Below are 25391 nucleotides of genomic sequence, written 5' to 3'. Positions count from 1 at the left end.
ATTATCATTCCCTTTCGCTACGGCAATGTCACAGAAAGGGCATACTGAAATCTCCCATGATAGAGGGGAGATATTAGATGTTAAGAAGTTAATATATAATCACATAGAAACAACTTTTTTTTTATCAAACCAGCAGTAGCATGAGTTTTGTATTTCTTCTTATGGTTGATTTCAATTTTAGATTTATGTTCTATTGTTTAGTATTTGGCAAGAAATAATTAGTTTTATATTTTGTTTTACTGCTCCTTTCAATCAGCTCCAAAGAGGCATTGTCAAAACAGAGGTACTAAATACATACTCTGTGCATTCAGGAGAATCTAATGTTGCATACCATCCTATTCCTAATTCAGGATCCATAAATAAATAGCATACAAATTATCAAAAGTGGATCAAGAAATTTGACTCAGTCTACAGTTAAGAATGTCCAATTGCAGACGCCAGTAGTTCAAAATGGCATGACAAACCCTTAATTTGTTGCTTGACGTGAAAGTCAAGTGTTTGAGTAATGCTTACAGTAAAATATCAAATAAAGCCATCTACTTCCTATATTGGGGATTCAGAGTCCTACACCAACTAGTATTCCTACTTAAAACCCTATATCTATCTTCTAATTTTGAGTTTGACTACATTCTTTCCATTATAGCACCCCACTCTCTTCACTCTTAACTACAACTTCTTAACCTAAAATCCAAATATGAAGATCATCTTGAAGATAATAAAGAGAATCTTGGCGACTGAACATGGAGAACACCAACAATATAAGGCTTATGACAACAGCGGAGCAACATGGTGGAGACGAGAATTACTCGGACAAGGAGCCTATGCCTCTGTTTACTTGGCCATATCCAAGAAACCCAAATCAAGAAATCAAATGCGTCCTGTAACTATGGCTGTCAAATCTGCCGTGGTGTCCAAGTCAAGTTCGCTGCAAAAAGAAAAACAGATTTACGACCATCTTGACGGCTCGTCTCCTTATGTCATTCAATGCTACGGTGAAGAAATTACTTCCAACCACAGAGGTGAAACTTTTTACAATCTTCTATTAGAGTATGCCTCTGGTGGAACACTCTCTAGTCATATTGAACGATCGTATTCGTGTGGCAGTGGATTGCCTGAATCGGATGTTAAAAGATTTACAAAGTGTATTCTTGAAGGTATTTATGAGATTCACAGGCATGGTTATGTGCATTGCGATTTAAAACCTGAGAATGTGCTTCTTGTTTCTACTGATGAGAGTGGTGTGTTTGTGCCTAAGATTGCGGATTTCGGGTTGGCCAAGAAAGTGGACGATCCTGATTTTGTGGGTGGGACTTTAATGTATATGGCTCCTGAGACAACGACTGATAATATTCAAGATTGTGGGTGTGATATTTGGGCTCTGGGATGCATTGTTTATGAGATGCTGACAGGGTCTCCTCTTTGGTACGGTTATGATTCGACAACTGATGAACTTGCGACATCAATTGCAGATAGATACAAACTTCCTGAAATGCCTTGTGAGATATCGAGAGATGCGAGCGCCTTCTTGGAAAAATGTTTGGCGAAGAATAAAAGTTTTAGATGGAGTGCCGAGATGCTACTGAATCATGCTTTCATGACAGGATTCTGTTAGACAAAGAACTGATCCCTTAGAAACAATTCTTTAGTTTTCAGAAAACTGACATAAATTTAAATTACTTATTGATTGATATTCTTTTATTGTATTTTTGATTTGTAATTAGTAAATCATTAACTTGTTTAAGATTTCTTATGACATTATTCTGATGTTTGTTTAAGATTTCTTATCTGCTTTGGAGGCCATGAATGTTGTGTTTGAACATAGAGAACATGGTTGGCTATATAATATTAGTTTGTGGTACCAATAACATGCTTGAATCAGCCTTCATTCCAAGATTTACTTAGCTTAGCTGAAGATGAGTTCGGTTTCAATCATCCAATGGGCGGTTTTACGATTTCCTGCAGAGAAGATACCTATTGTTGTTATGCTGCTGAATATGAATGAGAAAAAATATCAGATGTAAATCTTGGTTTTCTGTTGCATAATCACAAATTTAAAGAACTTATACTATAGAATGATAGATTCCATACTTGCTTGATAATATACTTGTGTAAACTATGATCATGATCATGACCGGATTGCGATTCTGATTCATTTATCAAATCCTGCAGTCTGCAGAGAAGTTACTTTCAAGCTTAAGTAGTTCAATTAGTTCATAATTCATGCCAAATTTATCGATTTATTGCAGTCCTCTGTTCGTTCAGATTGATCATCGCATATGTTTCCGTTGCTTTTATTAAATATATCATCAAATGTTTAATTTATATATCATCAAATCATTTAAAATAAAGAGATAAAGGAAAAATTGGGAATAATCCATCTTGACATATGCATTCACAACAAAAAAACTAACCATTCATGCCACATTGGTTTGGTTTGAGATGTTGGAGACTGAAGCTTATTTTTGAGTTCATGCCGCACTATGCATAGTTTGTTAATTTTGTTTCAGCACTATAATATCATTCATTTAATAAATTCTTGTTATAAATTGTTTTTATGGGAAATTATTATAAATTATTTAGTGATTTGCAATAACCAGATGTAGCTAGCTATATGAGCATATGGGACTTTGATTAACCTTAGAGTAATTAAATATGGCAAAAGGTGACCTTTGAAGTTTTCCCAAAAATACATATCAACTCTTAAATGTTTTTGGGCACAAATAAGCCCTCCTATTTTTCAGATTTGACAACAAAGCCCTTCCGTCCATGACTTTGACAAACTGCCGTTAACTTGCTGAATAGCAATAGGAAAAAAGTTCAAAAATAACTTTAATGTTTAAAATTTTGACCAATTTTAAATTTATAATTTTTTTTATAAAATATTTACCAAACCGAAACTGAAATAACCAAAACCGTAATACCACAATTTTCCCATAACCGAACCAAAACTGAATTGAACTATATTGAAACCAAACTTAAACCAACCCAAAATAATATTTCTGTTCGGTCAGTTATTTTAGTTAACCGAATATCCGAATTTCATTAAAATTAATTATTTACTATTAAAAATAAAATAAAATATTAATTTTAGTATTAATCTGTAGTTAATAAACAGAGCAATTAGTATCTAAATCTTAAATATTTTTACAAAAATACTTTAATTTTTTAAAAAATACAAAAGTAATATTGTGTATAAATATAATTCGGTTATTTTGGTCGATTCGGTTGATTCGAAAATTTCATACCGAAAACCAAATCGAACCAAATTAACCAAACTTCTTAAAAATAAAAACCAAACCGAAAACCGGACTAAATTAGAATTTTAGTTTGGTTCAGTCGGTTATTCGGCTAAACCCGAATAGGGCACACCCCCAGTTAACAATGTGTAATTGAAAACAGTAGTACTTCAAATGACATCATAAACAGTCAAATATTTTGCTGCTTTATGTGAAAGTAAAAGTTTTGTAAGAACTGGGTTGGCAAGTCTTTGATTTTGAGCAAACTACAATCTAACTGTGATCTACAGTCGTAGTTTTCTACTCGTAGGATTATAAATAATCCGTTTCCGTGTAGGACTAAGACAGGACAACACCGCCCACCAAAGCTTATAAATACCCAAACAAAAGCCTTTTTCATAATTATAAACCCTATTCAATACTTTGATTCTATAAGCATGGCTGCAATCATAGATACTGACTATGATTTCGAAATGCAATACGAGGAATATGTTGCCGATCCGAACACACTCGCACTTGAATTCTGCTTCTACGATATTATTCGGACCTATTTTTACTACCCACCTCACCAGAACAGAGATCTTAGGCTTTCCCCACGACAACTACATCAAACCGGAACTAACCTAACTAATATTCCCATCAATCATTCAGTTGATACTAATCAGAAAGCGGTAACGGAGCATGTGATGCAAATCTTGAATGGTCGGAACATTCCACAGCACATGCGAAATAGGATCCTGACAAGAGTTGGCCGTATGATTAGCGAGATGGATTTGAGTGATTTGAGTTCAGCAGGCAATGCTATTGCAGTTTATATTTATGAGATCAAATGGGAAGGATGGGAATGTAACGGGGACGACCAGAATGAAGACGGCGATGAAGACGAAATAATGGCAGAGTTGGAGTCTATGGGAGATGGGGATATTCTTAATAATAATAAGCGCACTGCTACGAAATCATCTATTGAAAATTTGGAGAGAGTAGTGTTGAAGGATATTGCGGATTCGTCGAAAAGCTGTACAATCTGTATAAAAGAGATCGTTGTAGGGACTGAAGTGATTCGGATGCCGTGTTCTCATTTGTACCATAAAGATTGCATTGTGGAGTGGCTGGAGAAGTACAGTCACTCTTGTCCGATTTGCCGTTATGAGATGCCTGTAGAACAGTAGAGGTTTTAGGGGTTTAGTTTGGTAGTGATTTATATTCTGTCATTGTATCTTTGATTTATAATTAGTACATGATTTTCTTTTTGAAAGGTTAGATATTACACAAGTGTTTGTTCTTTTGTCTTTTAAATTTTCTGTTTCTTCTGATTATGCAACTCCTGACATTCTGATGCTTGTTTAAGACTTCTTATGACGTTCTGATGCTTCTTTAAGATTTCTTATCTGCTTGTTGAGCTAGCTATATGCTCCAACACAACACTAATAATTGGTTTAAAAATTGCCATAAAATACTTCAGATTCTCTACTTCTCGGCAGCCACCAAATTATCCTTGATCGAGTTCTTTAGGCCATGTCCTGAAAGGATAGATAGCAGGGTACGTTGGTGATTTCCAAAAGAAGAGATTTGTGGTACCAATATCATGCTTGAATCGGCCTTCATTCCGAGATTTACTTAGCTCAGCTGAAGATGAGTTCGGTTTCAATCATCCAATGGATGGTTTGACGATTTCCTGCACAGAAGATACATTCAACGATGTCGATAGCTTGAACAGATAGTAGATAAGAGAAACTACTCAAATTAGTACCAAAAGATAATTCTGCAGGGTAAAAAATGCTTGTTCAATTTAAATACATATTATTGTTACGGCCTACCGCGACTGAATAATTTTGTCTAATGAGAAAAATTATTGGATGTAAATCTTTGTTTTCTGTTGCATATCTTTTGCTCTCTATACTTTTCATTGTTTCTGCCCTTTTTCCATTATTATTTAGTTCCGTCTTCTTTTTTTCCATTTGCAGCATTTTCTAATGTTCAGCTGACAAGTTGAGCATATCAATTGCTATGAAAACTTTTGGCACATTAGTTTACAGATCTTGAGTCAATACTATGCTTAGTGGGTGGTTAGCATTACCTGCATAGAAGTTAGTTCAAGCTTGAGCAGTTCAATCAGTTCATAATGGATACCAAATTATTCTAACCATAAAGAAAAACAGAATTCAAAATAAAGAACATGATAAATTTTTGCAACAAAACAGAGGAAGTTGCAGTTTTTAATCCTAATAAAATACCAAATGTTGCGGCCTGTATCAGTTATAACAAAATCTTTAAAACTCGCCAAGATTAGTCCGTTTTAGCATATTCGTTATCTTTTGTACCAATTTCTTGAATCGAACCGTTTTTTTTATCAAAATGTCTGCCATGTCCTAATCAAACCTAGCCACATACAAACCACATAATAAACCGACCAAAATCAAACCAAATATCTAAATTAAATTAATTAATTTTATTATTATAAAATTCATATAAGTTAAAAATTATTAATATTTTCTAATTAACTAATTTGAAATCAGCATTAATTTAATTAAAGATAATTAAATCTATATTTAAATCAAATAAATTTATTAAAATTAATCTCAAATTCTAATTAATTTAATTAAACCTTATTTTATTCCGAAATAAAATTTATTATATAAATTTTCAACACCGCCATCATTCACTCTCATCACCGGCTTCTTAAACTCTGGCATCACTCCAGCCACCGTTGATCGTCTTCTCCAAGAAGAACCCAAAACTTTGGGTTCGTCATGGAGAAGACTAACCCAAATCGTCATCTCCAATGGAGAAAACAAACGCATCGTCTTCTTTAACTGGTTCGTTAATTTTCTCCAAAAAAACCCCCCAAATCTAGGTTCGTTTTGAAAAAGAGGAGCAGCGGTAGCCAGTGCCCGTAGTGATGTCGGGAGTGCGAGAGGTCAGCGGCGGGAGTGAATGATGGCGGTGTCAAAAATTTCGGTATGAATTTTTTTTCGGGAGAAAACCAGGTTTAATTAAAATAATTAGATTTTTCAATTAATTTTAATAAATTCATTAAATTGCTTTATTTGATTTAAATTTAAGTTTAATTAGATTTAATTAGATTAATTGAGAATTTAAATTAGTGAATTAGGAAATATTAATTATTTTTAAATATATATAAATTTTATAATAATATTATCGATTAATTTGATTTAGAGATTTGGATTAATTTTGATTGGGTTATTATTTGTTTTGTCAAATGGTTTGGTTGGATTAGAAGTGTTGCCACATTAGCAATTTGCTTAGTTGGCAGTGACGTGGCATATATGTTGGTAAAAAATCGGTTCGATTTTATAAATGGTAAATAAAGATAATGAATATGCTAAAACGGCCTAATCCTACTAACTTTTAAAGTGTTTAGGTTATGACTGAAAAAATCCGCAAATGTTTTGTATTTTATAGGAATTAAACATATAATTAAAAGTAAGTTGAATTGTCACAAGAAAATGAGACATTTATTTCACCTGTATAAAGCTAAATCAAATAAACCTTTCGGTCTGTAGGCTAATTAATTTGATTTTGAGGACATTTTGAATACAATAATTCTGTTGTGATATTACTAAATCATGTTCTTTTGCTTGCAGGTCTCGCAACAAATAGCTACTAAGTCCCCAACTTCTTGCAAGACCTCTTCATTTTCCAACTGTTTCTCATCTGCCAAAAAACAATTTATTTGTGCAACAATATAAATATTTAATATTAAATTCAGAATCAGCCAAAAAATAAATTCACAAATCAAAATAAAAATAAAAAATATTCAACTTGAATACATTTACCAAAATAAAAATTATTAGATCAAGTAAATAAGCAAGATTGTGATTCAAATAGACATACCATGAAAGTGTGCGGAGATGGTAGAATTTGCACAGTCGAGAGTACAATTCGAAACCTCAACAGAGTTTGGTAAATTAGCCAGGCATCGGAGCATACATTTGCTCATACATAACGGTAATCGACGGCTAGGCACATGGCAACGCTCGGCACATTTCATACTGCACAATAAGTGTTTTCGAGTGTGACGATGATGATGGGGCGGCGGAGGGGGCGGCGACGGGGCCGGATATTGTTGGGGTGGTGTAGGATCATCTATATCATATGCTGTGACTAACATAACCATAGCAACTGCCATCATTAATAGAACTACTGAACTTTTCAACTCTCTTGCCATTATTTGTATAATATAAAATCTGGCCAGAGTTAGTGATTTTACTTAATTTCTAACACCACCCTATTCTCTTTGTCTAGTTATGTTATGGTTTTTTAGTTTCACTCCCATGAAATTTATAAGGTGTGATATTGCTGTTTATGCTTGCATGAGAATCTGCCATGTTATTTAAGTTTGGAAAGATCATAAGTGACTACCCTATATGTTTATTTTTTAATATATAGTTTTATATAATATCAGATTAGTAGATTTTTGGGACAATTACCAAAATTCTTAAGATAAGGTCAAATTAATTAAGTTCCTCCTCACATTTGAAAAATATATAAAAAATTCCTCTTATGTTTGGTCAAAATCACTAATACTCTCTCCATCAATTAAATGTGTTACTTGATTTAGTCAAAGATTCAATTATTCAAAATCAAATTTATTTTAACCCCTCAACTTTTTCTTTATTCCCAATTTAAAAAATTATCTACATCTTAAAAATAATTTATTATTATTTTATTTTAGTTTAAAATTAGCATATTATATATTATTGTTTAAAAATGTTATTAAAAATATTTATAAAATTAGGAGTTGACTTTTTTAATAAAATACAAGATAAATTTTTTGTTTAGTAAAAATACCAACAAATAAAAATTAACTTTGAGTATACCGAGGTACAAGATAAATTTTACTCATCAATGTATGCTTTCATCATATCTTATATATTTTGTATCAAATAAAATATTAATGGTAAAATTTATTTCTTTTCCTATTTATTACTCGTTAATGTATGTTTTATTTTTATCTTATATATTTTGTACCCAATAAAATATTAGTAAAGAAATCATTCGTACAATATATATTTACCCGTCAATGTATGTTTTATCAATATATGAGGTATGAAATAATTAAGTCATTAATATACCTTCATAAAAAAAAGTCATCAATATACGTTTGATTAATAAATAAGTTACATATCAATTTTTTTATTAATGTTTTATTTGGTATAAAATTAAAAAATTAAAATTATCAAAGGACTAAATAAACTAAAACTATATTAGTAATGTTAAATTTTTACTAAGGTCAAATATACCGAGATTATACTAACAATATACTTAATGTATATATTGTTTTTTTTTGTATTTTTTAAAGAAGGGGTTGCTATTTTTTTAAAAAAAACATTAACTCCTAATAAATTAAATTATTATAAATAATTTATGATTTTATATAATAATTATAAATGTTTTTTAATTTTTTTGAATTTTTAATTTAAAAGAAAAATAAGCTCAAGAATTAAAATGGAAACTTTTAACAATTTGATCATTTGATTAAGTCAACTAACACATGTAATTGATAGAGGGGGAGTTAGAAAATTTGACCAAACATGTTTTATAATTTTTAAACGTGACTGGCAATTTAGTGAATTCGACCTTTTAGGTTTTTTTTTTCTTCTAATAACTATCCTTAGATTTTATTTACTTTGACCATATTTTTTTAACATATAATAAAAAAGTAATATCATATTTAATATAGACTAGGTATTAATCCATTATATTTATAAAAAGGTATTAATACATCATTGCGTTAAAAAAGTATTTTCCTAAAACACACATGATACATGAAAAATGAAGAGCAAATAACTATAAAATCCTTCACATTTGATATAATTCACACTTTAATTCTTCTTGATTGAAAACTAAACTGTATGGCCCCTCACTTTTGTTTCCGTCAACAGTTTAGTCCCTCCATTTATTTTTGGTGCTAGTCAACGAAGTCAAAAAATTTAGGGGTAAATTAATTTTCAAATATGAGGGACGAAATCGCTGAAAAAAACAAAAGTGCAGGATGAAATTGTTGATAACAAGACAATTGGGGGACCATATACTTTCTTGACTAACGTCCACAATGAATAGAAAGAATAAATTATTGAGAAAAATAAAATTAAGAGGCTATGTCGTTAGATTTTTAAATAAAAGAGATTAAATTATAAATTATATCAAATGTGAAAGGTGTCATCATAATTTGCTCAAAAATGAAGTTACACTTATGGCTAATTGTATGTTCGTGAACTTGGCAGGGAATCATATGGTTTGCTTAAAATTGATTTAGTAATTAAGAATTTGCCATATGGAGAACCAGCAGCAGGATTTACTTGCAGGTTTATGCAAAAGACTTATTTACGGTTTAACGGCGAAAAAAAATTCAAACCACTTTTAATTTTTTATAATAATAGCCAAATTGTTTTTTTTATTGTAATAACAGCCAAACTTGGATTTTTTTGTTGCAAGTTTGGTCACCAATTATCTATTATTGCAACAAAAAAAATAAATTTATTTATTATTATAAAAATTTAAAAGTTTAGTTTAAATTGCAACAAGTCGCAAAAATTTGGCTTTTTTCGCCATTAGGCTTAGACTTAAATAGAAAAATAAATTTAAATTTTTATGGGGCAATATTAATCAAAACTTTTAATTTATAATAATATTTTTGATGGAATATAATAAAATCTCACATGACCATGTTATATTCTAAAATCTGACACTACTAATATACAAGGAAGTTAAATCAACAAGTTTTTATATAAGACAAATCAACATATTACTATAGCAATTTTATTTTTTCTTGTATCTAACCTTATTTGTCTTATAGGATATAACTCGGAATTCATCATATGTCAAGTTTATTATGGAGCCACCCAAAGGAAAAGGAGCTCGGAGCGACGCAAAAGATATGACGATCTTTTACCTGATTCTTTGGCGCCGTCTATGGGAAACAACTGATTTTCCTAAAAACAAATTCTTAATATTCAAATTCGTTTTCAGATGTATATCTTTCAGAAGTCTTTAAAATACGACAAGAGACTAGTAGGTTTATTCAAGTAATTCTTTAAGTGAGTTGGGCTATATAACAATATAATGTAGGAGGAGAAATTTTTAGCTTGACCGAGTCTACCACGTAAGTGGTTTAGTCGACGCATGACGTGGTAGACATAGTATACCTAATAATTTCTCAATGTAGGAGATGCGTCTAGCAACCTGTTTTAATTTTATATATTAAATAGGCAAATTAAGTCTTTAGTAGCATTAATATTATGTATATTTAATGGCAAAAAAGGCGAAACCTTTATGACTTGTTGAAACTTAAATCAAATTTTTTAATTTTTATAATAATAACCAAATTGCATTTTTTTGTTGCAATAATAGCCAAACTTGGGATTTTTTAGTTGCAAGTTTGGCCACTAATTTGGCTATTATTGTAAAAACAAATGCAATTTGCCTATCATTATAAAAATTAAAAGGGTTGATTAAAATTGCAACAAGTCGTAAAAATTTGGCTTTTTTTTTTCCATCATAAAAAATCTATTTTAAATGTTAGATCCGGATATAGAAGTACAAATGTCATTTCGTATGAAAATAGTGATCTGTCGAGATTGTATTATGTTATTCTCCTATATTTTTACATCCGTTTGTAGAAGACCTTATATGCGTATATATACAGCCCTGCAGAAGTGCAAAAATATAATATAAAATGGATTGTAAAGAATATGTATACTCCCTTCATCTAAATAGAGTTGTCCGTTTTTCCTTTATCACACAATTTAAGAAAAAAAAAATTATTATTTATGGGTTTTATCACAAATAAATTTATGGTGACAAATAATTTATTTTGCCATAATATATTTATATGATGAGTTTTTCCTTCACCAATAAAATTTGTTACAAAATTTGTCACAATAGTATTGTTGTGACAAATTTCAGGCAGAACACGTGATAAAATTTGTTCATTATAATAAACTATTATTTCTTGTAAATGAATAACTCGTTGCCTCGCATATGACAAACCATCCCGAAAATTTCAAGAAATGAAATTAAATGAACCAGATATGATAAAGCTTTAGTTAAATTACGACCACCTCTACTAGGCCATAAACATAATAGATTATATAACTTTTTATAAAGGAAAATTAAATAAAGAATTAATCATATAATAATATTTTATTTTTTTATAACTCAAACTTTCGAATCTGTCAATTTTAGCCAATTTTTCAATTTTCGGATTCAATTGTAGCCATTTGTGCAAATTATAATGGAAAAAATTAAAATAAATCCTTCATATTGTGCATATTTGCCTTTATACTATTAAGAATTCCAAACATAAAAGACATCTTTGAAACTTTTTTACTATGATATAAATAAATGGTCAAAATTGAAGCTGAAAATTGAAAAATGAGCTGAAATTGACGATTTTAAAAGTTTAAACTATAAATGAAAAAGATCGAAAAAATGAATTTTTTTTTGATTAAGCCTTATATTAAAATATCTATCTTCCCGCCATCTATATTTTTAAATATATAAAATAAAAACAAAATTTTAATGTGAAATTTACTAATTTGGATTTTTAAAATTTCACCACTTAGAATTACAATTATTTTCTTTATTGAACTAAATCGTTCACTCTATATCCCAATATGATTTGAAGCTCACGTAAATAAGACATTTTTCGTCTCTAAATTTGACAGCATTTCACTTCCTTCTTTGTATACTTTCCTTTCTATTGCAAAACTACACATTTTTATACTTCTCCTTGCACTTATCATCACAAAAAGCTATAAAGTTTGCAACTTGTGGCAATTTCTCATAGCCTTCCAACTGATATTTATCTGCCACACACAAAAAAGAAAAATTAAATCTAGTTCAAATCCCGTACATAAAATTAGGAAAAACATTATACTAATTGTATATAGTTTTTTCTCCATTCAATTAATAAATTAAAATCACCGAGGAATCATTTCTGGGTGTAAAGTTACATTAATTAGTCCATAAAATTTAGATACTATGCCTCGAATAAATAAAGTATGTAGAATTAGATTGTCAAACAAATGCATTTTATATTTGATGAGTGATCGTTAGCAATATCTTAAGAATCAGACTGACCCCATCCTGTTATAATAAAGTTTTTTTTTATCAGTGATATATTATACATCAGTATTAAAAATTAGTTGAAATAACATTTTAAAGAAATCCACCAACGGAAGGCAGAGTTAAATCCTTAACTTTCTGAGGAATGTAAGACGAAGAGTGTAGCCACTGGGCTACACCCTCGTGTACAATCCATTTATATACTTCAAAGAAACTTATAGAGGGATCGTACTAGCCAACTGGATCGGTACAACTAATTGAATAGTAGACCGATGGCTCATGTAATTCGGCGGCAGTTCATTTTTAAATAACGATCAATGCGAGAGTATTATTGCAATAATAAAAAAAAATCGAACCGATCAAGTTATATAATTTTCGTACCATGAAAGAGAGCGGTGGAGACAACAGAACTTGCACAGCCAAGAGTACAAGTATAAAAAGGATCAGCAGCAGGAGAAGGAGAAGGAGAAGATTTCATCATACATTTAAGCATGCATTCAGCCATACACTGGGCACGTAAATGAGAAGGAAACTGGCAATCTTTAGCACATTGTAAACCGCAAATTGCCTCACCAAAATCAAATTTAAAGTTACTCTGAGATGAAGGTGAAGGAGAAGGCCTATTTTCTTGTGCCCTAAGCAGCACTAGCCCATTAAAAAGTACCATCATCATTAATAACATAGCCACTCCTTTCAGCTCTCCACCCATTTTCTCACACTAGAATTTCTTGCTCTATAATCTTAATTTTATTTGTGATCTTTTTAGGTTTTTTTAAATATTATTTATAAGGTGTTAATATGCTTTTTCTTTTCAATGTATGTGGTGAGTGTGTGTGTCCTTTTTTGGGTAGGTTTGGAAAGGTAATGAATCTATTAAGATTGCAGACTGTAAATAAATATAGTTAATTTATTTGCTTAAACTAGATAAATCTAGAGAGACGATACTCAAGATAGAGTCTACCACGTTATTCGTGAACTAGCCTATCACATTATAACACGTTATTAAAATAGTGGCGCTATTGTAATTTTGTTTATTACTTTTTTACACTTTTGAATAGTAATATTACGATAGTGCCATTGTTTTAATGAGATGTCATAATATGATAAGTTTAGTCCGTAAATAACCTGGTGGAACGAATCTATCTAAAAATTTCTCCTAAATCTAATATGAATTTGTTAAATTTATTTAATGATTACAATAACTATTTAGGAGTTTTCACCCAGATTTACTTGCAACCTTATACAAAATTATAGTGTCTTATTATTATTATTATTATTAGGCAAGAGAGATTTTTAGATAAATTTAGTCTATCACGTCATCAGTAGACTAGCCTTTCATATTATAACACGTCATTAAACTAGTGGTACTATCGTAATTTTGTGTAGTACTTTTTTACACTTTTAAATAGTAATATTACGATAGTGCTATTATTTTAATGACGTGTTATAATATGATAAATTTAGTCCATGAAGGACGTGGTGGACTGAGTAAAAATTTCTCTATTAAGCAAACTAAATTTACTTATCCACAGTTATGTATTAATAATGATAAGATTTAATCATTCAAAATACTCCATTTTCGATTTTTTAATTTATGGCCCCACTTTTTAAAATTTTTAATTTTAATTTATTTTTTAATTTTTAATTTTAATTACAGGCATTTGTTTAAATTGAGATTGACAAAAAGTTCAAAAATGCATTTTATATTGTATTATATTATTCCAATTTTCATTTTTGCTATAAAAAATTCAAAAATAAAGCTATATAAAGAGTATATTTGAATTTTTTCTGCTTTAATTTAAACAAATGGTTATAATTGAAATTAAAAATTAAAAAAAAGACTAACATTAATTTTTTTTTGAAAGGAGCCGCCATAAACAAAAAAATTTGAAAAAGATAAAATAAATAAGCCAATTGATAAGTGTAGCATGAAGAAAAAATTAAATACATGACCTTATTAATGAAAATAAGACACAATTGAATATCTTAACTTATTTTTACAGTAAATAAATTCATATTTTTAGGGAAAGTATTAATAATATTTTTAATAATTTAAAAGTTTATTAAAAAAAGTGGACATCATATATCTTTGGCCAAATCCATACGGAGATCCATGTACTATACCATTTTTTTCCAGAAGTCCTCGTACTAATTTTTTGTTTCTTAGTCCTCTATTTACCAAATTTTCAATTTTCACATCCTTTTGTTGTTTTTTCTAGTCCTATACTTATAATTTCTTTTCCTCCAGTCACCCAAAACAGCATAAAAATCAAAAAATTGATAAATATAGGGACTAGAAAAACAAAAAATTTGTACGAGAACTTACGGAAAAAATAGTATAAAGTATAGGGATCTTAATATGGGTTTAGCCTTAAATAAAACCTAATAGATAATATTTTTAAAAATATGAGCTCTTTTAACCAAATTATGGAGGAGTAATTTATCATAAAATAAGTTAAAAAAAGGCTTAACCCATCTAAAGGCCCATGTACTTTACATTTTTTTTCCGTAGGTATTTATACTTCATTTTTATATTATTTGGTCCTTCTACTTACCTATTTTTGATTTTCAGGTCCTTTTTGAGTTTTTTTTTCAGTCCATCTACTTACAATTTTTTTTTCCTCCAGTCCTTCTACTTACAATATGTTTTTCCTCCAGTCACATAAAAGGACTGAAAAAAATTCAAAAAGGACTGAAAAATAAAAAAAATAGAAAAATAGAAGGACCAGATAATACAAAAATGAAATATAAGGACCTACAGAAAAAAAGTGTAAAGTACAGGGACCTCTAGATAAGTTTGGCCTTAAAAAAACTAAAAAATATTTTTTTTATTAATTAAACTGTTCGGATATTAAATTTGGTAGGATGCTATATGACTATGTTTCAAAATAAGTACTAAACATTTTTTACTGATAAGATGGGTACTAAATTTATTAAAATGTTATAATGGGAGGTCACCCACTGAAAATTGCTAACGTATTACTGGCATGATAGCCAAATTTTTTGCCTCACTTGTTCTGTAGAAAATGTAAAGAGAATTTTATTAATTGAGTAAAAATTCACATTACATTGCCCAAGAGCTTGAGCTCATTATTTATACTAAAATAGTTTTGATAACTGCTTTTGACAGCTAATCTACAGCTCAGCAAACACACATTTTGTGTTTCTTCACACAGAATCTAAGTAGAAACACACCCTCTTCATGTTGATGCATCTTGAGCCATAGATTGCACACTCTCTTCATACTGATGTATCTTGAACCATAGATTCCCTTGCTCATTCATATTGGACTGATGACATGGTATGAAGAGATTACTTGCCAACAAAGAAAACACACCATGCTTCTCATTCATCTTGTGTATAACCAGAAATAACCTGCAATAACACCCCCCCCTCCCCCCCCAAGCTGGATTATACAGGTCTTGGAGATGCAGCTTGGAAATTGCTAAATGAAAAGCAAGAGGAACTAAAGATTTTGTGAGACAATCAATTTTAATATGTTTACTTCGCTCATGATAAACAAGATTGTGAGCTAATTGAATAGCTGAGTTATTGTCACAGCAAACTAAAATAGATAGAGAAATATGTTGCTGAAGATCAGTAAGCAAAAAAGAAAGCCATTGTAACTCACAAGTGGGACCAGCTAAGGCTCTATACTCTGCTTCAGATCTGGAACGAGAAACAGTAGTTTGTTTCTTTGACTTCCAAGAAATCAATGAGTTCCCTAGAAACACACAATGACCAGAATTGATCTTTTGGTTTCTGGACAAGTGGCCCAGTCAGAATCAAAGAAAGCCTGCAGAACTATAGAAAACTTTGCTGAAATTTCAAATGTCAAACAGTAAGTTGGTTTTTTTTATTTAAAATATAATATTATTTATTTTAATATAAAATCTGAATAAATTAATTAATTAAAATTAAAATAAATCTATATTATTACTATTTAAATTTATACTATTATTTATAAAAATAAAAAAATAAAAAATAACAATATTAGAGAGTCTATTAAATAAATGTTATTTATTTTTAATATTTTTATTATTATTTATAAAAATAAAACAAAAAAAATTATTTTAAAAAGGCCATTGAAGTAAAATTGCAGATATCACTCTTTATTTTAAAAATGTTCTTTATTTACGATGCAGCTCCAATACTCTGCCGAGTTGCAGGTGTATAATGGATCTGTTTTTTTGGCGAGGTCTTTTAGACAGTGGTGAGGTGCAAATGATAAATGCTTTCGATATTTAGAAGTTTGCATGGCCCTAGTGGTAATTTTATAGTTGATGGGAATATTTTTTTCAGTCTCTTCCATGTCACCGAGATGAAGAGAAAGGAAATGAAAACTGGGAAGGATAAGAGTTAAGCTTCTCTTGATGATGTAGACTTAAGCTGTGAATTTGAATAAATTAGCTAAAGAGTATTGACATTACACGTTTTATGAAAACCCACTTGGCAAAAGAATAATGACATGGCACTGAAGACTACATTTATTATTCTCACCAATAAAACATGAATTACACATATTAACAGAAGTTAAGAGAAGGATATCAGATTGACAGATACTCATCAAAGTAAAGGAATTTAATGAAAGGATTTTATAGTGTATGGACTTTATATGTAAAAAAGTTAAAATGCAGGGATACGTAAATGGGTTATGCCAATATTTATGATTTATGATTTATGTAGTATAATATTAAATTTTAATGTGCATAACTATAGAGCCATATCAAATGTGCTATTTGAATTTTGAAAATTTCACCTCTTAGGGTTACAATTATTTGCTTTATTGAACTAAATCATTCACTTTGTATCCGATGTGATATTAAGCTCACGTATATAAGGCATTTTCATCCCTAAAATTTGACCGCATTTTACTTCATTCTTCGTATACTTTTTTTAAGCATTTTTATTCTTCTCCTTGCAAGTATCATACAAAGAAGCTATGAAGTTTGCAACTTGTGGCAATTCCTCATAGATATCCAATTGATTTTTATCTGCCACATACAAAAAAAGAAAAGAAGAACCTAATTAGAATCCCGTACATAACCTTAGGATAAAAAATCATACTAATTATTATTTTTGTCAATCAACCAAAGCAGCAAATGTCATACTAATTACATATATCTCCATTTAATTAGTTCATATCCCATTAATAAATTATTACCGAAATGGTATAAACGCTAAGCAGCTAAGCAACAAACTGTTAAATTGTGGGTTCAATTTCTTCCACAAGCGCTTTCCATACTAGATTATGAAAAAAGAAAATAGTCAATATCAACGACTAGTCTTCATTATTTAAATAGTGACTTTTGTACATTTTAGTTAATGGTAGCCTAAAAAATATAACAATACTTATAAATATGATACTTTATTAAGTAACAAGCATAACAATTTAACATTTTAAATAATTTTACAGTTAACTTATTTTACGAAGCATAATAATGAAAATATATTTTATTTTACTAAACTGTATTTTTTTCTTTTTTAGAATATAGTATTTGGATAATAATTTTGATATCTTTTCATTTTATTAAAACTATGGGCTAAATTGTTAAAGTAGCTTAATTTTAATCAATTTGACCCTTTATTAGAATTTTAAAGAGCAATTATAACTTTTCCTGACATAAGGCTGTCCAAGTGTCATTTTTAAAACGTTTTCAAAATTAGGTTTATTCTAATACAAAAATTCAACAAGATTAGATTCTTTGCACCCCCTAAATATTGGTTTTTTTTCTTCTTTTGTTAGCATCCCTAAAATATACTAAACCGATGACTCATTTGATTGGGCCGTCGGTCAGTTTTAAAAGTAAAGAAAGGAATGCTCCAACCATGGTTGGATCAATTTTAAAAAAAATTAGGGATAACTTTTTAAAAATTGAAGTAGATTTATAATAAATTCCGGGTTAGATGGAAGTTAAACCTAGACCGACGGAGCGTTAGAGAAAAGTTAAATCCGAACTAAAAAATATTTGGATCCGCCTCTGTTATATAGTTAGAAATACAATCAAGTTATATAGTTACCATACCTTGTAAACGAGTGGAGACCATAGAAGTTGCAGAGCGAAGAGTACAAGTGTAAACAACATCAGTAGAAGGAGATAACTGAAGCGCACATTTAATCAAGCACACAGCTATACATTTCGAACGTAAATGAGCAGGAAATTCACACTTTTTAGCACATTCTACACTGCAAATTGCCTCACCAATACTGCCACCAAATTTAAAGTTACTCTGAGGTGAAGGAGAAGGGCTATTTTCTTGTGCCCTAACCAGCACTAGGGCATTCAAAACTACCATCAATAATATAGCCACTCCTTTCAACTCTCCACCCATTTTCTCCCACTAGAATCTCTTGCTCTGTAATCTTAAATTTGGCTGTGAGTTTTTTTAGGGTTTTTAACATAATTTATAACGTTTTAAGTTGTTTTTATTTTAAAATGCATTTGTGGGTAATGTCTCTTTTTTGGCCAAGTTTTAGAAAGGTAGTGAATCTAGGAAGATTGCTAATGGCAAATAGAGTTAATTGTTATGCTTAAACTAGCTAGTAAATCTAATATGAATTGTTAAAAATTAACTCAATGATTACAAAAACTATTATAGGAGCTATCACCCTGATTTACTTGTAGATTTATGTAAAATTGTGCTATCTATTATTATTATTATTATCATTAGATAAAATAAATTTATTTATTCACAATTTTAATGAAATTGATAAATACATCATGAATAAAAAAATTAATAGTTTGGTACATAATTTTATTTTTTGAGTTAATTATATCCAAATATCAAATAAATAACAATTTAATTACAAGACATTGTCTAATTTAGCTTGTTTTGTAATTATAACATGAACTTTAAAACTTTGCAAAATTAATCAGTAATTTTTATTTTTTTGACAAATCAAAATACTGAACTATTTTTTTATTAAAAAAGTATTGATGTGGCTGCCGGAACAACTATTATTCTGCTGTCCACGTCAACTTTTTTTTTTTCAATGTAAAATAGAGTTTGGTAAATTCTAATTTTTCAAATATAAAAATTGGTGACTGATTTAGCAAAATTTTAAAATTCATATTTTATTTATAAATCCCGTTAAAATTTGTGATTTAATTTGCATCTAAACTAAAATAAATGAAGCATCTAGAAAATCAGACACAATTCAGTATCTTATTTTGTTTTATGATAATTAGTCCATATCTAGAGAAAAATGCTTGAATTGTTTTATACTAATTTAAAAATTCATGAAAACAATGGAAAACATCATAAAAGTTTCGATGAAATTTGATAGATACCATTATAAATATAAGTTTTCGTTATCAAATTATACAGGAGTAATTTTATAAAAACAAGTTAAGGAAAAAAGATAATTTGATTTTTATCAACTGAACCGTTATTTTTTTTCAATAAAACACCAAGAGAGCAGAAGAAATGATGCAGACCAAATAATTAACAGAATTCTCGAAATTGATCGGCACAACAGTATTCTACCCCATTACAATATGATCACAACTTCTGTTAATTCATTGAACACTAATTGTGAAATATGCAAAATCAGGTGCTACAAAACATATTAAGATTTTCAAAAAAGTCAACCTAGGTTTAATTTTCAAAAACAAACATCAATTTACATAACTGGTATAGATTTTAGATTTATAAAATTAGGTTTATTTTTTTAAAACAAAATTCAATTACAAAAATCAAATGAAACATTGTTAGGATGACTCAATAAACCACTTCTGAAATTCCACGATATAAATTTAAAGTCTCTTTAGATAAGTATCGATACAAAGCTAAAATCTTTTCAATGTCAAAGTTTGTTTTAAAAAAATATAATTTGTATTTTTTTTTTGTTGCAAAAATAACTTTTATCATTCTCAAAATTATTTTTTCATCTCAAAAATACGATTATGTTTAACTAGCGGCATACTAACAGGTTAGTAACGGTATACTAGAAAATAATTTATATTTTAAATGCACAATTTATCACTAACGGTACTCTAAAAACAAAATTATGAATATTTTTAAAATCACATTTTTTTTAAAATACACAATTCAAATTTACCAACGGTTTACACCGATTTATCAACCATATATTCAAAATAAAAATTATTACAAATTTACCAACGGTTAATCAAACGTCTACTAGCATTATACTGAAAACAAGATTATTGGTGTACCGTTAGGACACTATTGATTAACCAACAACGAACCATTACAAATTCAAACCTCCATTTCTATTAAACTAGTTAAAATCTATTATAAATATCTATATATTGCCTTCACCATCGCAACAGCCACCATCTGAAAAAATCTAAATCTTTTTTTTAAACCTAACATTATTGGTTAATCATTAGTACAATATTAGTTAACCAACAATAAAACCTGGTTATAAAAATACAAATGAAAAACTATTGTTGCTCATGGAGGATTAATTGATCTCCGATTTTAATTTGTTCATCATGGCACAGTAGGTCCTCCATCATGACGGTGGTCCGGTAGAGGTATGGCTGATCTCCTCGCTGTCCTTATTTCTGAATCTGAAATCATTTTAACTAAATTTGTAATTTGATCAGTTTTCTTCTTCTCCAACCACACCACTCAGATTCTTCCATACAGCTCCAAATTCAAAGAAAAAACATCATATCTTATTTCTAATGGAACAACCAAATGATGTGCGATGGCGGAGGGCTAGCGACAGCGGCAGCGACGGACTTGAGGTTAGCGAAAATCCACGACAACAGCTTGAACAAAACAAAAAATTAAAGGAAAAAGGTATAAAAATGACCTTCATGTATAGCCCGTGTCTCTTGTTGACACCTCATGTATTTTGGATCTCAAATACAATCTTAATATCTTAAAAACATATCAAAAAACACAAGAAATAAACGAAAATTTATATTGCTGTTAAGTGTGTGACGTGACAATCTATATCATACTTCTAAAAGAGAAGTAGAATTGCACTGTACATTGAACAGTGCCTTTTACTTCTCCTTTAGGTCCTTACTCTTGAAATTCTATTCAATGCAAAAGTTAGGCTTATTCTGTTATAACTTTCAAATTATGGTCTTCAAGGTCTTTTCACATTTTTAATACAGTTATGTCCTCCATATGCACTATTTCTTTTTCTTAACCTAACTACCCTAAGTGTCATTTACACTATCACATGCAATGTCACATATTCGCAAGAATACCCTCACGTGGGGTGAGTGTCCATTTGGAATTTCTTCACAAGGGGTACAGCTCACTGCCCTTATGCGTAAAAAGCCACGGAAAGTCTACATTCACAAGCGGTCATTTTACTATATACATGAATGGCTGTTCAAATTGGCATGAATCTCGATTTTTTTATAAAAAAAATAGCATGCATCTGGACAAAATGTACTATGGCGGTCAGTTTGCCACAAAATGGTAAATAACAATTGTAGTATCATGTAGGCTGGGCAATGGGTTAATTCGATCAGTTCGGTCACGGAATCAAATAAACCAATCAAAAAAATTTAAATTTAAAATTAAACCAAACTTTAAATATGGATTATATCAAATTCAACAAAAACTTTTTGGTTGAATTTGGTGAAAACCAATTTTTTTCTTAAAATTAATTCAAATATTAAATAACAAGTGTCAAATAATTTTTTATATATATTTATTAACATACTTATATATTATATGAAATTTATTAACTTATCTATCAACTATAATAAAAGATATTCATAAAAAAAACTATAATAAAAGAATAAAAACAAAAAATATAAATTTATTATTTCTTTATTTTTTATTTAATTGTTTGTTTTTTTTGTTTTTTCAATTTTTAAAATATTCAAATCGAATTAAAACTAAACACAAAACTTTTACCTAATCACAAACCGAACCAAACCATATTCACTGAATAGTTGAAGCGTAGTTGCAATTTTGAAATAATTATAAATTCAATGTGGTTTAAAAATTGAAATTAATTTGTATGAATATATTGATGTAGTAGCATGTGTAACAATTATTTTTTGATAAAGGTTAAGTACAATTGATTAATCCCTTAAAAAAAGGCCATAAATAAAAATGAAAATAACCTACTGCATGCATACAGAATTTCAAATTGTTTGTCTTTGAATCTATTTAAACAATTATACTTGCACATTTACCATCTTTTTAGTTATAATGTGTTAAAAATAGATTGAATTATTATAGTCTGGTTTTAAATTTAATTATTTATCAACTATATATGTTGAATGAATTATGCTTACTTTTTAACGTTCTTGGTTAAATTTTATAATAATAACAATATCAAAAATCATAATAAAATAGCATGTGAAGGATGTATTTGTTATTATATGAATTTTTATGATACTAACTAATTAATTGAACTTACAAATAATGTTTAGTTGTGCAGCTGCCTCACCCGAAGCATCGCGAGGGTTCCGTACTAGTATATATCTACACATAAGCATTAAAAAAAATGACACATCATTACCTTCTTATATATTCATTGACTCATAAATAAAATTAATCATTTACTCCACACAAACAACTCAACAAGTGTCTCTTCCTTTTTCATTCGCAATAGGAATCATCATCAACTTCACACAACCACCGTAGACAAAACAAACAACCAATTTTATTTATTGTCCAAAGTGAGCAGAACCATATTATATGTGGGTTTTTTTCTTAATGAAACAAGCTACAATAATTCAAGTTGATATCAAGGTTTAAAGAAGAACAAAAACAAGATTCCTGTGCTGCTTCGGGGTGGTGGCTCGGTGGAGGTGTTGTTGTTTTCCGACTTGTTTTTTTTTTTTTGAAAAAAATAACAAGAAGACCTCTTCTTCTACTATTTTTATGCTCAATTGAAACACCTTACTCTTTTGATTTAAAATTTAAAACTAATTTCTGAAGTTTAAAACTAATTTCCATATATACACTTTGTCTGCTAAGACAAAAAAAATTGGGAATAGAATGAACAATGCATTCGAGATGTTGGGAGAGATAAGAGATTCGATTTTGATTAATTGAAAATTAAAAAAATAAGAAATATGATAGTATCCTCATCGTTAATGTCATCGGGAGCAGGAGGCGGAGACATTATTCAAGACGAAAGGAAGAGCAGAGATTGAAAAACTAGAAGAGAGAACGAGAAAACAGATCGAGGGGAAGGAGGAGCTCCGCCAATTAGTCGGCAACTGCTACAAAGATCTCATCGACTCAGCCGACTCAATCGTCCTCATGAAGTCTTCCTGTCACTCCATTTCTTCTAACGTTAGGGTTTTTATTTTTGGGAATTTGAAAGGAGGAAGAAGAAGAGGGATATGATTAGAGGTAGGTGATGATGTGTCGCCAAATCTATTTAATGCTTACGTGTGGAAATATATTTCCATGTCATACACTAATTAACAGCAATACAAACTTTTGTTAGTTTCTTGTGTTTTTTTGATACGTTTTTAAGACGTGAGGTCATATTTGAGATCCGGAATATATAATGTGCCAACAAGAGATACAAGATATACATGAGGGTCAATTTTTGCACCTTTTCCCAAAATTAAATTAAAAAAATTCTCTAACTAATTTGAAAAAAACAAAAAAAAACACATGCCTATTATAAGAGCGAGCAACCACAACTAGCAAAAAAAGGGAGCGGCAGCTTCGAACGGCGTAATGCAGCAGAAGCGGCAAACAGTGGAATAGAGTGGAAGCAAAAACGGGAAGGAGAGCGGCTACGGCGTTCGGCAGCAACGGTGCTGGTTGGTGATGAACGGTGGCTAAGAGAAGATGAAGATGACTCACGATGGAGAAAGGAAGATAAAATGAAGAATTGAGATCTTATGTTAGGGTTTGCAGTGGTTGTTTATGTTTTAATTGAAAAATAAAACATAAGATTGTATTTATTAAAAACAGAAAGCATAAAAATAAAAATAAAATAAAAAATCGTAATTATCAGAAATAAAAACAGTCACTGTATTATTGAGAATAATCTCACCTTTTCCCATATATCTATACTATATATAAAAGCACAGATGGGGGGGGGGACAGACAAATTTACCAAATAATCCTTTCTAATTATTACTAAATAAAGGTTTTATGGTCATTGATTAATTGATGATTTATTTTATTATTAAAGATATACTATAATTAGAGTCCTAATTAGATATAATATTATTAGAGTCCTAATTATAATAAATCATATATATATTATATGTAATTTATTTATTTTAAGTCTTGATCATGTTCTAATTTTTAGAAAGTAAACATTGTTATTTAAGAAAAGAAAAGAGTTGTTATCTCAAGGCTTTCGCCATGAGGTGGGTCTAATCATTCATGACACCATGCCTCAGGGAGTTGCTGACTGCATTTTGGATGATATAGCGGGTGTTTCTTTACCCCGTATGTGTAGATCTCTTTAGTTTTTTGGGCCTTGACCTTTCGCCTCTTTTAAAAAAAAAAGAAAAGAGTTGTTATCGATATCAAATTATACTCCTAACCCAAAAAAGTAGCTTAGGAAGAATAAACATTCTTATACGGTTTCATTCCAAATCCAACTAAAAATTATTTTCCTAACCCAACACTTGGTACATGAGTCAAGGATATAAAATCAAATCAAAAATTAACAAAATTTATATTCCTAATACAAAGTAAATATATAATAGAATTTGTAATATTATAATGGTATATGGCCTCTCGAATATTAAATTCATATTTAGTAAAATTTATAATCCTAATAAAAATAAATTATAATATAGAATAGACTATTTTTAATATTTTAATATTATTTAACTTATATCTCATTTATGTTCAGATAAAATAGCTATTTCAAATATTTAATTATTACTAAATTAATTATTAATTATTATTTGATATTTTATATTCAAATATAATTATTAATTATAGAAATAATTACTATTTAAACATAAATATAATTTACCATAATTTCTAATAAATATAATTATCATTTTTTGACGAGACATACTACGAGACACGTGTGGAACACGTAAAGCAAAACTAGTTGTCTAAAAAGTATAAATTTAGAAGGCAACGACGTCTTAACAAAACCCAAATACCTTGATAGAAATAAAACTCAAG

At 29.4% G+C, this 25391-nt stretch overlaps 4 protein-coding genes across 4 annotated transcripts; 2 read left to right on the top strand and 2 right to left on the bottom strand.

Annotated features, from left to right (window-relative positions):
- The first annotated feature begins 694 nt into the window (after positions 1-694).
- LOC126681427 (mitogen-activated protein kinase kinase kinase 20-like) lies at positions 695-1630 on the top strand. The gene has a single exon (XM_050376968.1). It carries the CDS (start codon positions 695-697, stop codon positions 1610-1612), a length of 918 nt encoding a protein of 305 aa, XP_050232925.1. The 3' UTR covers positions 1613-1630.
- Positions 1631-3673: 2043 nt separating this feature from the next.
- On the top strand, positions 3674-4583 carry LOC126683153 (E3 ubiquitin-protein ligase SIRP1-like). Its single transcript, XM_056105851.1, has 2 exons — positions 3674-4401; positions 4493-4583. The coding sequence occupies exons 1-2, from the start codon at positions 3674-3676 to the stop codon at positions 4581-4583; spliced, it is 819 nt and encodes a 272-aa protein (XP_055961826.1).
- A 2133-nt stretch (positions 4584-6716) lies between these two features.
- Positions 6717-7548, bottom strand: LOC126683303 (uncharacterized). Its single transcript, XM_050379154.2, has 2 exons — positions 7092-7548; positions 6717-6911 (listed from the first exon to the last, which is right to left on the bottom strand). Exons 1-2 carry the CDS (start codon positions 7423-7425, stop codon positions 6817-6819), a joined length of 429 nt encoding a protein of 142 aa, XP_050235111.1. The 5' UTR covers positions 7426-7548; the 3' UTR covers positions 6717-6816.
- A 4227-nt stretch (positions 7549-11775) lies between these two features.
- LOC126682830 (uncharacterized) lies at positions 11776-13186 on the bottom strand. Its single transcript, XM_050378591.2, has 2 exons — positions 12708-13186; positions 11776-12067 (listed from the first exon to the last, which is right to left on the bottom strand). The coding sequence occupies exons 1-2, from the start codon at positions 13033-13035 to the stop codon at positions 11970-11972; spliced, it is 426 nt and encodes a 141-aa protein (XP_050234548.1). The 5' UTR covers positions 13036-13186; the 3' UTR covers positions 11776-11969.
- Between the last annotated feature and the right edge of the window lie 12205 nt (positions 13187-25391).

This window comes from Mercurialis annua, linkage group LG5 (genome assembly GCF_937616625.2).
Source record: "Mercurialis annua linkage group LG5, ddMerAnnu1.2, whole genome shotgun sequence".
Lineage (NCBI taxonomy): Eukaryota > Viridiplantae > Streptophyta > Magnoliopsida > Malpighiales > Euphorbiaceae > Mercurialis > Mercurialis annua.
This window is presented reverse-complemented; position numbering and strand designations above follow the sequence as displayed.

Excerpts from the sequence above, each read along its gene's own strand:
- LOC126681427 (XM_050376968.1), top strand. The coding sequence starts at position 695 with ATGAAGATCATCTTGAAGATAATAAAGAGAATCTTGGCGACTGAACAT.
- LOC126683153 (XM_056105851.1), top strand. The coding sequence starts at position 3,674 with ATGGCTGCAATCATAGATACTGACTATGATTTCGAAATGCAATACGAG. Across the intron at positions 4,402-4,492 it reads TATGAGATGCCTGTAGAACA|GTTAGATATTACACAAGTGT; the intron begins GTAGAGGTTTTA and ends TCTTTTTGAAAG.
- LOC126683303 (XM_050379154.2), bottom strand. The coding sequence starts at position 7,425 with ATGGCAAGAGAGTTGAAAAGTTCAGTAGTTCTATTAATGATGGCAGTT. Across the intron at positions 6,912-7,091 it reads CATCTCCGCACACTTTCATG|ATGAGAAACAGTTGGAAAAT; the intron begins GTATGTCTATTT and ends GTTTTTTGGCAG.
- LOC126682830 (XM_050378591.2), bottom strand. The coding sequence starts at position 13,035 with ATGGGTGGAGAGCTGAAAGGAGTGGCTATGTTATTAATGATGATGGTA. Across the intron at positions 12,068-12,707 it reads CTCCACCGCTCTCTTTCATG|ATAAATATCAGTTGGAAGGC; the intron begins GTACGAAAATTA and ends TGTGTGTGGCAG.